The sequence below is a fragment of the Lissotriton vulgaris genome, chromosome 2_1, assembly GCF_964263255.1.
Source record: "Lissotriton vulgaris chromosome 2_1, aLisVul1.2, whole genome shotgun sequence".
Lineage (NCBI taxonomy): Eukaryota > Metazoa > Chordata > Amphibia > Caudata > Salamandridae > Lissotriton > Lissotriton vulgaris.
The window spans coordinates 2,064,723,982-2,064,738,234 of record NC_141687.1 but is presented as its reverse complement, the minus strand read 5'-3'; the positions used below and the strand labels follow the sequence as shown (position 1 = coordinate 2,064,738,234).

Genomic DNA, 14,253 nt, shown 5'->3' with positions numbered 1-14,253 from the left:
TCTCCAAGATGGCCGGTCCCAAGTGTCTCGTCGCACCCACGGATCTCAGCTGTGCTGCAGATGTAGGTAGAGGTCGGAGAGGTCTGGGAATCCGGGTCTCGTCGGGCTCTGAAGTCTGGATCCTCGAGGGAAGACAAAGTGAAGCTGCTGGACGCTGATGGTGCCTGCTTGTGCAGGGTGGACACTCCTTGCCCACAAGGGAGATTTATTCAGTCTTCTGTGTAGAAAGTCGAAGTCCAGAGTTTCTTCTAGTAGAATTTCAGTTCAGGATTAATCTAAATTTGGAATGGGACCAGCTCCTACCTTTATTCTCCTAAAGGGGGCTGTACTATGACTAGGTCCCTCCTATGGGTGGGACATGGAAGGGGGATGGGTGGGTACACCCCCTATCCTTTGTCCGGTTTCGCACCAGAGCTGGGGCTGGAGTGCCCCAGCAACTGGTTTGAGCCAGTGTATGCACAGGGCACCTTGTGTGCCCCAGGCATGTCTCATTCCTTTCAGGCCTGTCCTACCTAATACACAAAATCCTGTCTGGGGTGGTGCTAGCACCTCCCAAGGCAGGAAACCCTTTGTCCAAGCCTCCCTCGCTGGAAGGCACCCCTTCGGACGATTTGCAGCACCCACCTGTCCGACGTGACATGGGAGAGGTGATGGCGAACCCTGCCTCCCACCGGCATCACATGGGCCTGAAAACACGGAAGGTTTTGAGGCGGGAGCTGCGGAGGGAGGTGTGGACTGGCCTCGCCGTTGTCCCCGACTGCCGCCACGGCGGTTTCCATGGCCGCCACCACGCTGTTGAACATTCTGTGGCGCGTGGCTGGCAGCACGTGTGGGGACGCCCCTTCCTTGGCCACGAAAGGAGCGAAAGGCACCCGATTGCTGGCGTGTGGCCGAGAGGCCCAAGGACTTGGCCGTAGCCCTGGAGTCCTTAAAACGCTCAAGCGCATGGTCTGCCTTGTCGCCAAAGAGGCAACGGCCATCAAACGGCATGTCCAGAAGCGTGGCCTGGACATCGGCAGAAAAGTTGGCGGACCTCAACCAGGCGTGGCGTCGAACCGCCACCGTCGTTGCCATCACCCTGCCCAGTGAGTCCGTGGTATCCAGCCCACACTGGATGGAATATCGCGCTGCATCTCGGCCCTCCACAAGGGTTTGGGCGAGTTTAGCCCGGACCTCCTCCGGACATTGTGGCAGCACGTCTGCGACCGCGTCCCACAGGGTGTGGGTGTAGCGGCCCAAGAGACAGGCGGTATTGACAGACCCCAGCCCTAAGCTAAGGGACGAGAACACCTTCTTCCCGAACTGCTCATATCTCTTGGATTCCCGGTCGGGCAGAGCTGATGGGAATGCGGTCTGGGAAGTGGAGGCCTGGATCACCAGGCTTTCGGGGTGGGGTGGGTGGACAAAAAGCAAGCGTCTGGCCACGTTCCTATCCACAGGCGGACCTGTGGCGGGCTTGGACCAAATGCCCACAAGAACGTCACATAAGGCCTCATTGACCGGCAGCAGAGGCTCATTGGAGCTTGTCTGCGGTTTGAGGACCTCAGTGAGGAGGTTAGTCCTCACGGCCGCGACGGGGAGCTCAAAGTTTAAGGCCTTGGCCGTCCTCGTCAACACTACACTATATGTAGACCCCTCCTCCGAAGCCACGGTCGGAGTGGAGACAAATCCAGTGTCTGGCGAAGTGTCAATACCACCGACCTCCCCAAGCTCATATGTCCAATCCTGTTGAGACTGGCACTCCAGTGCCAGAGGGTCCTCAGACCCCTCCCAATCTTCCTCGTCACCCGTTACCTGTAAAACAGGATTAACAGACGGGGCCTCCTCATGGAAATAAAAATCTCCAAAGGCCGTCGGAAGCGGCGCCAGAGTCGGACCGGAAGGAACATTGGAGACGGCGTCCACAGTGGGTGCCGGGGGCGACACCCGTGGGGCAGGCCTGGTGAGGTCGACCGGCGGCGACCCGGATCCGTTGAGGTCCTGCGGCGCCGGGATCGAAGTCTCCAGTGGCGTCGGGGCCGAAGCGCCCGACCAGCTAGGGACTCCAGCCGGGACTGTTGGGCCCGGAGGCACCACGGAACCCGGCTGAGGAGGGAGGGGCCTCATGGCCATGAGGTACCGCTCGATCTCCTCCGGCGTCGCGACGTGCCCAGGGACCCGAAGGTGTGGGGCAGGCGGCTGCGTGGGTGGTGTCGCCCGAACCCCCGGCCACATCGTTGCAGCGTCGGGGTGGGTCGGAACGATGACGTCGCTCCGACCTCTCATGCCTCTTACCTGAGGACTTGGAGCCTGACGACCGATGTCCACTCCCGGAGCTGCGATGACTCCGACCCCGCGACCGGTCCCTCGACCTCCCGTGGGACCCGGACCTGGAACGGCGTGGGGCCGACTGCCGGAGCTCGAGTCGCTTGCGGGACCGCTCCCGCCTAGCTTTAGACGTCAGGGCACGTCAGTCGGAGCAGGTGCGGTCGTGGTGGTCGAGGCCTAAACACTTCAGGCACCGGCGATGCGGGTCCGTAACCGACATCAGTCGGTCGCACTTCGAACAGGGTTTGAACCCGGGCATCCCTACCGGCACCGATAGAATCGAAGACTCGAAGAAAAGGATGATCAAAAAGATCAAAAAGTTCAGTCAAAAAATGACTAGGGGTAGAGCTTCTCCGGATCTGCGCTAGCTGGCGCGGAAAAAAGAAGAACTGACGTCAGCGCGCATGGGCGGCGTCAAATTACTCCGACGACGTCATTCCGGCGCTAACGACGCCGACGACGGACGCGGAGCCGCGGACGACACCTACCGACGCGCAGGGGTATTGCTACGCAAAAATTTCCGGATCCAGTCTGACGCCTGGGGATATTCGAAGGTAAGGAATCTATCACTAATGTGTCTCTTTCAGATCTGCACGGTCAGCCTCCTCGAGTGTCGGGAGGTTGATGGGTGCCATATATTGCAGTGCCTCCGTTTTGGAACCTAAGTCGCGGGCCTTGTATAGGGTTTCTTAGCAGTCGGCAAATGCATCAGCTATCTTATCATCGTGCAGGCCCAAGCGGCAGGGCCCACCCTTATTCTTTCAACCCAGCAGGCATCTCTCTCTTTCCTGCTGAGCCAGGCCAAGAGTTTCCCGGATTTATCGCCTACATCATATATGCGGTGTAGAGTAGCCAGTGCTTGCGTCCTAACCTCCCCAGTCACCAGCTGTCTATACTGGGCCTGGGTGTCTGCCAGGCGTTGTTGTGTCACTAGAGCTTTCGTGAGTAGATGCTCGTTCTCTAATTGTAGTATTTGTGATTCTAGGGTTTGAATCTCAGCCTGACTCTTTTTCCTAACCTCTGCCTGCCTGCAGTGGGCCCTGTCCCGGAGAACTACCGTAAGCGCTTCCCACAGAACTACCTGCGAGTCCACGGAACCCACGTTTTCTGCCAGGTATACCTTTACGTCGGCTCTGAGCCCTTTCATGATATCCGGGTTTTGCAGGTCCCAGGCTGAGAGTCTAAGGATTGCTGGACCATCTCTTCTCCACCTGCCAATCTGTACCGCCAGTGGCAAGTGGTCAGACACCCCCCGTGCATAGTACTCCGCCGAATCAGACACCTGGAGTGCATGTCGCGTCATGAAGACATAGTCCAGGCGGGAGTAGACTTTATGCGCTCCGGAGAAGAAGGAGAACGCCTGGGCGTCCGGATGTAGCCAGCGCCACACATCTAAAAGAGCTAGTGTCTCCATGGATTTAGCTGGTGGGGTCATGGTTTGGGGTCGATCTCGCTCACCTGTCCTATCCGCGGTATTACTCATTACGTCGTTGAAGTCCCCCCCAAGGATTTGAATCATGTCCGATGTATCGAGAATGATATCCGACACCCCCTTCATAGTAGCCGTCTGTAATTTAGGCGGGGCATAGGCCGATATAAGTGTGTATTCCTTCCTTCTCCATGTCCCACGCACTCCCATATAGGTGCCCTGTCTGTCAGTCCAGACCTGTGTCACTCTCATTGGAGGATGTTTTTTCATCAATATTGCAACCCCTCTGGAGCCTGAGGTAAACCCAGCGTGTGCCAAAACTGTGTATTGTCCTCTTGCCAGAAAGGCGCATTTAGTACCCTGTATGTGCGTTTCCTGAAGGAGTACCACTTCTGCCCCAGACCTTTTGATGTAGTTGTTTACTAACCCTCGTTTGATCTTGCAGCCTAGGCCGCTTACATTCCAGGTCATCACCTTAATGCCCTTCCTATGATCTGCATCTCTCTCAGGGTCCCCCATAGCCATATTGGTGATGTGTGAGTGTAAGACCCTGGGCCTCATGTGGAGGCGTTCGGCGTGGGTAGTAAGTTGACGCCCGACAGGGTGTGCTATGTAATATTTGGTAATCTCTGACTGTTTGTGGTGGAATGTGTTGCCTCTCGCGTGTGCCCGCCTGACAAGTGAATGCGTCGTCCATGTTAAGTGTCTCTCTCCCCCCTCCCCCTCAACTCTCCCCAACACCCTTCCCCTACCCCCTTGTGTCGCCCCTAGACCGCTGAATCCAACTCAATAACGTACCCCAACTCTTCCCCGCTCCCCCCGCCCCACCTTCCTCCCCCATCAGGCCCACCATCTTCCTCCCCACTCGATAGGCCTTATTGGCAGGAAAAGGTCTGTCGCCATCGTTGATATCTCCCTCCCCTGTTGAACTTGCTAGTCACTCCGCAGCCCGGATGGCCACGTATTCCAAGGTCCAGAATGTTGTGTACAAGTGCTCTGTAGGAAGAAGATATGGAAAGAAAAAACAATCAAAAAGAATACAGATGTAAACAAAATAGGAGCCGCGTGAGTAACTTGCGTGCTTCCGTGTGGTCTAGCCGATATCATGTCCATCCACTTTCCTGACTGATCAAGTGACGTGGGGAATGGTCTCTCCCGGCGTCGAGGGTCTGTTCGTGGTAGGTCCACCCTCCAGTTCTTGAATGGCCACCGCCAGCGGGTGGGGCGATTGTTCCTCTCCTTCCTCCGCTCAGGATGTTTCAAATCCCGTTCCACTTTCCATTTCGGTATGTTCCTCTACGCCAGAGCGCCGAATCTAGATCCCACTGGGCCGTCGGGCCGCGATGAGTCAGAGTCCCGTTGTCTCCCGGGGGGTCCATTCTGAGACGGATATGGTGTCGCTTGCGTCTTCCGCAATCCTCTTGGTCTATGCCTCTGCCTTGGTGGCACTCGCTCCCATAAGTTGTCAGGTAGCAGGTCTATCCTCTCGGCAGTCCTCTCGATCCCCTCTCGCCTTCGAAGGGGCGGACGCTCCTCCAACCACTGCCAAGCGTCATCTGGGTGCAAGAAGAAGTACGTTTTGTCCTTATATATGACCTTTAGTTTAGCTGGGAAGAGGAGCATGTATTGTATCTTCAAGTCTCTGAGTTTTGCTTTGACCGTGTCAAAGGAACGTCTCGCCCTCTGTACTTCCTGGCTGTAGTCAGGGAAAATCATTATTTGTGAGTTCTCAAGTCTAATCTCACATAGTTTCCTGGCTTCTCTTAGGATCAGATCTCTGTCGGAAAAGTTCAAGTTCCTCGCAAGGATTGGTCTCGGTCGTCCCCCAACCATCCATGATGCAATGTTAAGTTAGAGTGGGGCACAGAATCGGCAACTGCCGGATTGGGAATATATATGAAAAGGGATATTTGACTAAGTACCGAGTTAGAATAGCGGCTACCCTGTGGGAGAAGTGGTGTGAGTTTATATAATGTTAAGGCCAAACTCCACCATCTAGCAATATAGCGGATGCAATTAGTTATTAGTTTTCAAAAAGTGGCTAGTTGTTCTGCATATACGTTGAGGTGGCCATGTCTTAGTCCAGTCTTTTCTTGTCTTTAACATACAGCCCAAGCTTTGAAACGGAAAACGGCAAATAATGGGTTATATATGACTGACTAAAGTGCTAAAGACACTGGTGACAGCGCTACAAGTATAATGTGAGCTGAGGGTATATCAGGGAGTTACATCAGTGCACCCATTATGAAATAGGATTCTGGTTATTCAGATTTGTCTTTGTTTGATCTATCTTTATAGACATTTAAACAATATCCCAGGATCCCTGAACATCAGAATCTCTCATTTTAATCTAAGACCAGACGTTTTATCTAAAACGCAGGCAATTGAAACCCTTGTCATCATATTTGTTAAGGTGAGTACTATATAATTGGTTTATTTTATTTTATTGTATTATATTTTATTATGATATTTGTAGGAGAGTAGGGTCTGCAATCCTATGACCACCCCAGATTTTTGCTTTTTGCTTCACTGGTTTACGACTTCTCTGGCTGTGGGCCTGCTAATCAGACCCACAGCCTTGCTGTTCTCTCACTAAATTGACACGTGTACCTTAGGTGCATTTACCAATTGGTACTGGGCCACCTTATCCGACCCTGTAACTCGGGGCATAGGTGTACCCAGGGACTACCAGGGGCTGCAGCATTTATTATGCCACCCCTGGCTGGCCATCTAAATCTGACACAACTGGCTGCACGATAGCTGGGGCAAGGTGGTGTAAACACCCCTTGCTGTAGATATAGTATACCTATATCTAACCCTAAAATGGACACTCTTATTCCTATCAGTCACTCCTATGGCAGGCCTTAACAATCCTGAAGGCAGAGTGCTTGGAATCTTGTGAGATGGTGCTCTGGCATGAGCTGAGCCCGTTTGCAGCTTGCGGAACCAAGTCCTAATAGCTGTTCCATGATAACGCATACCATATACTCTTAAGTGCATTATAATCCTCGCGGTTATATGCCAACTCTGGTATCGCTTTATCAAAACATGTCGAGTAAGGTGTCATACGAATTGTAATACTAACCCCTCGCCAATTCTGGCGACGGGGTTAGCATTCCACCCTTCTAGAGGGACACGACATGTATGTAACTGTGAACCCCAGTTAAAGTTAACTCGAGCCTCAGCATCACAAAATGGATGCTGCCACCACAGACACAAGTCTGACCTCCTGCTGCTGGGAGTCCTTCCAGCGAGGAGAGCTTGGACAAAGGGTTTCCTGTCAGGGGCGGTGCTAGCACCATCCCAGATGGGTTTTGTGTATCCTGGGTAGGCAGGGCTGAATAGGAAGGTGACTGCAAGTGGCACCCCGGTGCTCACTATGCATCTGCCGGCTAGAACCAGTTCCAGGGGCACACCAGCCCCTGAGCTGGGGAAAGTCCGGCATGGGAGAGGGGTGTAACCACCCCTCTTCCTGGTCCCACCCATGGGCAGGACCTAGTCCCGTACCCGCCCCTTTCTTTAGTATAAAGGTGGGAGCGGGGACCCTTCGAAAGAAATGCGTTACTTACCTGTAACTGCAGTTATCCAGTATTAGTGTCTTACATAGATTCACATGCCTGAATCATTCCCCGTCGTCGAGACGGGAGCCTCCGGTATATAAAAAAGTAATGTCCTAAGACATACATAAAGAGAATAGGCCTAAGGGTCTCACCTTAGTGACCTATCTAGGTCCTTATGCAGGAAGGACCAAACAGAGCAGGCTCCAGGGTCCCACCTTGGTAGCCTATCTGTGTCCTTTTGTAAAAAAGGACCAAAGTAAAAGGAACAACCAATCAGCTACTACCTCCCTCTAGAACCTTCCTGTGAGGAGCCTCAGTCTCTCAGATTTTCTACCGCACGTTGTGCTAGGGAGTCTCCACCTGAGTTCTCCTCAGGAATCTTGATTTTTCATCTAAATTCGATAGTTTTTCGACTTCTTTGCTATGGCTGATAGCAAAAAGAAAGGATTCGGTTCTGGATCCGGAGATGGCCCTCGAGACTGAAAGGGCGAGACTTCACCTTCAGGCTCACGAGATGGTGGTGGAGAGAAAAAGTCTTTATGATGCTTACGAGATGAAGACCTCTTCTTCGAATCCGACTCCTTGCCGGAATGATGCCTCAAGCTATGCTTCTTCCTCTTATGTTTTTTCTTCGAGGAACCCGAAGCATGACCCGAAGCCGACTTCGACGCCGACTCAGATCGAGACCTCGACTTCGAGCGTCTGGATCTTGACCTCGAAGACCTCTTGGCATCCTTTCCCTTTACCTTGGCCAGAAGAAGTTTAGCCTCTCGGTCACGCAGAGCCTTCGGGTTCATTTGGGAGCAGGATCGACAGCCTCCGACATCGTGGTCCAAGCCCAGACACCACAAACAATCACTATGAGGATCGGTTATAGACATCATCCTGGCACACGATCCGCACTGCTTAAAGCCGGTCTTCTTCGATGACATCTTCGGCGTAGAACAACAGCTCGAAAGAGATAGAGAAACACACAAATAGCAACAAAGTTACTATCCGCAACACAAGAGATCCCAAGAACCGTTAGCGTCGACGACGCGGAAAAAAGGGAACTGATGTCATCACGCCGACGTAGGTCTAATAAGGAGTCGGTGACGTCAGCCGGAGGCGCGCGCGATGCCGTGCTCTTGTGACGTCGTCCACGCCTGTGTGCTACAAATGAGTTTTCCAAACGTTGCTGACACAGGGGGATATTCACAAGGTGAGGAATCCACTGGCAGATGTATCTATCAGAAAATAAAACAACTATATATATTTGGATATAAAAACAATTGGCCTAGAGTTCAGTTCTTGAGGGTGTGACTGAGTGCGTACAACAAATGCTTCACACTGTCCTCTGGTACTGCCTTACTGCTCGACTAAGCTACCACTTTAGAGAGTAAGGTCAGATCTGACTTTAACCTCTGTTATACCTCTGGGGATTGTGGACTCTATACACACGGTACATTACTTTGGTCCAGTATATATAGAGCCACTTTCTCACACACATACTAAGCCAGCATCGCACAATCAGTAAGTGCCTTGTTAAACTGTAGAAGCAATTCTGAGGGGGACACTCCCGGCTGAAGCACTTCTGTCAAGATGTGTGTCACTGAAGGCAAGCTAAGGTCCAAGACCTCGGCAGCCCTCCTCACCACCATTGCAAATGTTGCCCCCTCCTCCATAGTCATGTTAGGTGAAGAAAGTATGCCAGTATCTTGAGAGGTATCCAGTCCATTGGCATCTACCAAATCTTCACACCAGTCCATGCTGGTATCAAATTGCCGGTATGCTTCAGAGTCATGCGACCCCTCCCATTACTCCCCGAATCCGAGCTCATAAGACTAGGGCTCAGGCTTCAGCCTGCAAGGCATGGCTCCAGCCGGCATCAGTCATCTCCCCTATTGCTCTGTGTCGGAATCAGGGATATAAATGGGGAAGGCAGTGCAGGGAGCATTGGCCTGGGGACTGGTGCTGAGGAAGGTCAACATGGCACGACCGGCACCGATCCGGGTCTATCTGTGAATCCCTGGGCCCTGACCGGTGCGTGGATCCAGTAGGGGCCCCTCCTGAACTTGTGGGCCTTAAGGCATGTTGGCAGGAACAGGCCACCCAAATATGAGATGCATCGATTAAAAAAATTCTTGCAATTGGGCGGTGGTCGCTACGGCTCCCTGAAACTTGGGGAGGAGCGGAGATGGCCCAGACCGCTGGCTCAAATGTGGAGAAAGTCCTCAAGTGATGCTTCCTCGTCTCGTCGGCTGATGGACAAAGTGAAGTCTAAGTATGCTTCGACGACTACTTTTTACCCAAATGACCGAGTACGACATGGATCTCGGACTTCGTGACTGATCCCGGGACCTTTCTCTCAACCGGGATCTGGATCATCGCAGCATCACACGTTGAGCCGCCAGAAGCTTGAAGAATCACTCTTGCAAGGCCTTTGGGTGCATGGCGCAGCAATCTGAGCAGGCCTTCGTGTGCAGGTCTGTCACCAACATCAAGTGGTGACAGGTGCCGCAGGACTTGAAGCAGACCTTCTTTAATGATATTCCTGCCACACAAGGAGGAAAAAAACTAAAATCACTTAGACAAAAAGTGAGAAAAAAAATGGACTACGGTGTAGCTCTTCCCAGATCTACGTTGACTGCCAAGGAAAGAAAAGACCTGACATCAACATGCTGGGGTGCTGCCTATATTGGAACTGGGCACTTCACTTCTGGCGCAAACGATGCCAACCATGCAACGTGGAGCAAAACAACTCTACTTAATGGTATGCCGTGGTACTGCTCTTGAAAGAATTCTGGATCCAGTCTGATGCCTGGGGACAGTTTAAGGTAAGGAATCTGTGGCTACAAGTCTCTGTCTGATAAATTACCACAACTGTGGTTGCGAACCTTAATTCTGCATCCACTTTGTCAAGTTCTGTCCCTAAAATATACTAGCAAGCATTTATCCAATCCAATAAAATGGGCCTTGTATGAGGTCTCACAAATGGAACAGGACAATTGCCATCAATGCTTGAGTGTATTAGGCAAATAGATGGGAAGCATTGGCTGCCATGAGAGCCAGACCTCCTAAAGCAAAGACCTTCCGGCACAGAATGTCATTTTGATTTGCAGGATCAATAGTGAGGACTTTCGGTTTAATCTCAGCAAAGTAAGCCTATATCCATCAGGCTCAGCATCTGTGTATGTGATGACAAGAAATATGGATCAGCTATGGGAGGCTAATGATTCCTACATGTCCAACTCTAGGCTGTGGATGTTGAATGTGGTTTCACAGCACTGCTTGAATGGAGTCAATTTGGGCCTCATCGAACTGCAACAGAGGGCTTACATTCTGAAGTGCTTAGTGGAATATTAAAGTGAAAATTGTAAAGCCAGTGATTATGGCGATACATTTAGTTGCGAGATCCACAACTATTTGCAATTTCCTGTTTAAATAAACAACATTTCTTGCACATTGCTTCAATGCTTGAAATTAATCAGCCTATGTTGCGTAACAATGCCATTTTAAAGTATTAAAGACACTTACCATGCACAAGACTGCTGTTAGATGGAACCAAAGTGTCCCACAAACACACATTTCTATCGAAAAAAGAAACAAATGTTAAGACTGATATTCATTACTGCATCATTAGCTACTGCATTAGGAATGACGTTTTACAGCAAATGGAGTTAAATTAGGCAAGGATGATTATTATCCTGAGCAAAGCATTTTTTTATTTTATTTATAGTTTTATTAAACATTTAATGACATTCATTCACAATAATGCAATTCATACAAGGTACACAATGGTGTTGCAAAAATCCTGAGCAAACCATTTTATATTTTTTTTTACACAAAGTAACAAGCATCTTCACTGGTTTGGAACATTTATTTTCATAGAAAAATATATAAAAAATATTTATATATTAAAACTTATTCTCATTACCGCACTACACACTGTATGAAAAAAAAATCTATAAAAAAGAATATAGTGAATATCTGTACATACCATACGTCCCCAAAATGCACTTTTATTTCTTGAAGCATCACAACCTAAGTTGACCATAACAGATACAGCAGTAAAGTAATCTGATGACCTTAAAGGTGGCTCAAATCTCCATGGTTTATCTAATTTTGTTTTTCTTAATTTTCACACTAACATCAATGAAACACAGGCACACACATTAAATTGTATGCCAGAAGTAGGCACCAGATGGTAGTAGAAATCCAGTGTTTTGAAGAAAAGGGGGATCATGAGGTATTAGGGTGACTACGGAGAGTCTTCATAACATAGAATGTGGAGGAGAGGTTACCTGTTGAGGTAGAAGCGATAGGATGAACTTTGACTTCAAAGAGTTGGAGTTTAAAGGTGTAGGTGGTGGCTGTACTTAGGCTGTGGTGAGGTCCAGTGGAGGTCATTAAATGCCATGATGACCAGATACGCGAAGAGAAACAATGGAGCGTGGTGAAGATTGAGTTTTCACTTGAAGGGGCCTGGCTGTACAGAGAGAGAGAATACCTGGAAAGCCAGGTAGAACTCAACACCAGATTGGGGAATTTCCACCAGGATCTGTCGTACAAAGAGGGCTGGATTATGGATGTTGGCAGTGCGGGGGCGGCTGGTATTCCACCGACGAGACCCTGCACCACCAAGACTCGCCGCTTACAAGTTATTTGTAGTCTAGGGGCGGGGTGGAATTCCCAGTGTGGTGCCTCTTTCAAAGGCCGTTGTGCCTTTGAAAAGCACCGCAATTGAAACGCCTTACATGGTTCCTGCACGGCATGGAAACAAAAGTCCATGCAGTGCAGGAACTCTTGTGCATGTACACAAGGGGGCACGTTATGCTCCCCTCTGTTCATGCGCAAGTGGAGGAGGCACAGGGTCCCTTCAGGGCCCCTTTGTTTCCTCTCTGCCAGGGTTGACATGGAGTAGAAACCGCCATAGCACTGCTGGTGGAGAGGAAACTCGTAATATGCTTGGCCTACCAAGCATATTGCGGCCTCTGACCGTCGTACCACCTTCAGGGAATGGGGGTACCCTGCCGAACTCATAATGGGGAATCGGACCGCTGGTGCAGAGGTGGCTGGCCTCCCAGCAGTCCCATTACAGGTCCGGCGGTCTCAAACTTCCAGACTTGTCATTTGGCCCAGAGAGGCAGGCTGTTTAATGTCTGGGTGGGAGGGAGGGAAGGTAAATTTAGAAGGTTAAACAGGTAGTGGTTGCTGGGATTAGTGGGTGAGTTCAGAGAGATACCTGCTTGAATAGACCAGCTTCATGAAGCCTAGCGAATTCATCAAGGACTTGGCAATGTGAGAGAGAATTTAAGGCAAATTTTGCAAACATTTATTTTGTGGCAGCTGACGGGGATAATGGTTGAAGTAACAAAGCTGACCTTCTCCATGCATTACTATTGATATTATAGTTGAATGCAGAAAAGGATGATATATTCGATTATTAACGCCATTCTATTTCGAATGGATTGAACAGTGTAGTCATCATTATTAAAATAGCAGAGAGGTGAGGATATAGAAAAGAGAATTTGAGTATGATTTTAAAGACAAGGTAGGATAAGTTGAACAACAAGACGAAGTCACTAACATATATTGTGTGAAAGGAGGGAGGACAAACTGTCAAAAGAAAAAGGCTTTTGGTCCATTCACTCATAGGAAGATGTGTATAAATTTGGAGGACTATCAGCAAACACAAGAGGCTTTGTCCATATTACAGTGGGGATTGAATGTAGTGCGCACAACCATTGATGTCCAAGTTTCAAATCTCTGTCAAGTGTATGTTGTGATCAATAGGATTATGTGTTAAGCAGAAATTATGCACTGAAGAGCACATGCATGCTGGTTCATCTGTGAATATTTGGCATTTCGCACAGGTTATTAGGTCATTTGAGATTTGGGCAAATACATTCCAGAAAGATGTTAGAGAAAGAGAGCTGGAATGATATTAGAGGATGATGTAGACTCAGCCTACTACTAATTTAAGTTACGTTTGACCACTTTCTCTTTACTCTTATAATTTGCTTCAAGTGTTTACTGTTAAACTCAGGCCGACATTAAGAGTGGCCATCAAGGGCACAGTGTATATGGAATTGTAAATGTTTTTTCTCTCTACTACTGTTTCCTCCCCTCTTTTCCTGAACTGGACACTGGGTGAGTACCTCTATTCCCTCCCATTGAGTCCAGAGGAAGCAGATGGAATTAGCAATTGGCCCCCGAGTGGTGGTCCTGACTGCTACCTCTTCCATACTGGTTTATTGCCCTTGCACTCTTTATCAGGGGTGTGGAGCATTATCAGTGCCTCGTGCAGAGTTTAATTTATGAGCAGTGTGCAGAGAGGGGAAAAATTACCCCTGATATATAGGGAGCAGGTAGGATGGGGAGGGCGTAACTTTCTTTTCTACGCAGGGCATAACAAACCTAGCTTTGTAGTACTGTTGAAGAAAAAAGATGTACAGTGCCTCCTTAAGCATTCCCTTGAGCATTGCACTGATTTGAAGAGTGTTTCAAACAGGAAATGTTCATCATTAGGCATGAATTGCATATCTACCTTGTGATTGGCACCAAGTTGCTGTACTGCCCTGTAGTTTCATTGGGGTTAGGGGGAAGAGGAAGGGTAGGGTTTTAGGAGGAAGCCTTTATTTAGATGTGATCTAGGACGTTGTCCCATGGTGAATCAATGTTGTAGTCCTCCCACGGGTGATTTCAGGACTGTAGATGGAATGAGTGCTCATAATCCTCTGGAGCGGTGTATGAAGTACTGTTACACCCGTCATGCTTAGGATGGTCTTCCCCCAAACTTTTTGCCTGTTTACCTCTTCTTTTGGCTGTATATTTTTGCTGGCATTAGGACTCAGTCCTTTACCACTGCTGACCACCAGTGCTAAAGTGCATATGCTTCTCCCTAATATGGTGACATTGGTATATAACCAAATTACATATTTAGTTAACTTACCCAGGGCCTGTAACCTACATTCT

The 14,253-nt window shown here is 49.5% G+C and overlaps 1 protein-coding gene across 2 annotated transcripts in view; it reads right to left on the bottom strand.

Annotated features, from left to right (window-relative positions):
* DMXL2 (Dmx like 2) overlaps positions 1-14,253 on the bottom strand; it is a 2,078,996-nt gene that overhangs the window by 59,538 nt on the left and 2,005,205 nt on the right. For both annotated transcript variants that reach the window (XM_086958287.1, XM_086958289.1), the window contains one exon: positions 10,813-10,865. In XM_086958287.1, coding sequence (XP_086814413.1) covers positions 10,813-10,865 — 53 coding nt within the window. The remainder of the gene's footprint in view (positions 1-10,812; positions 10,866-14,253) is intronic.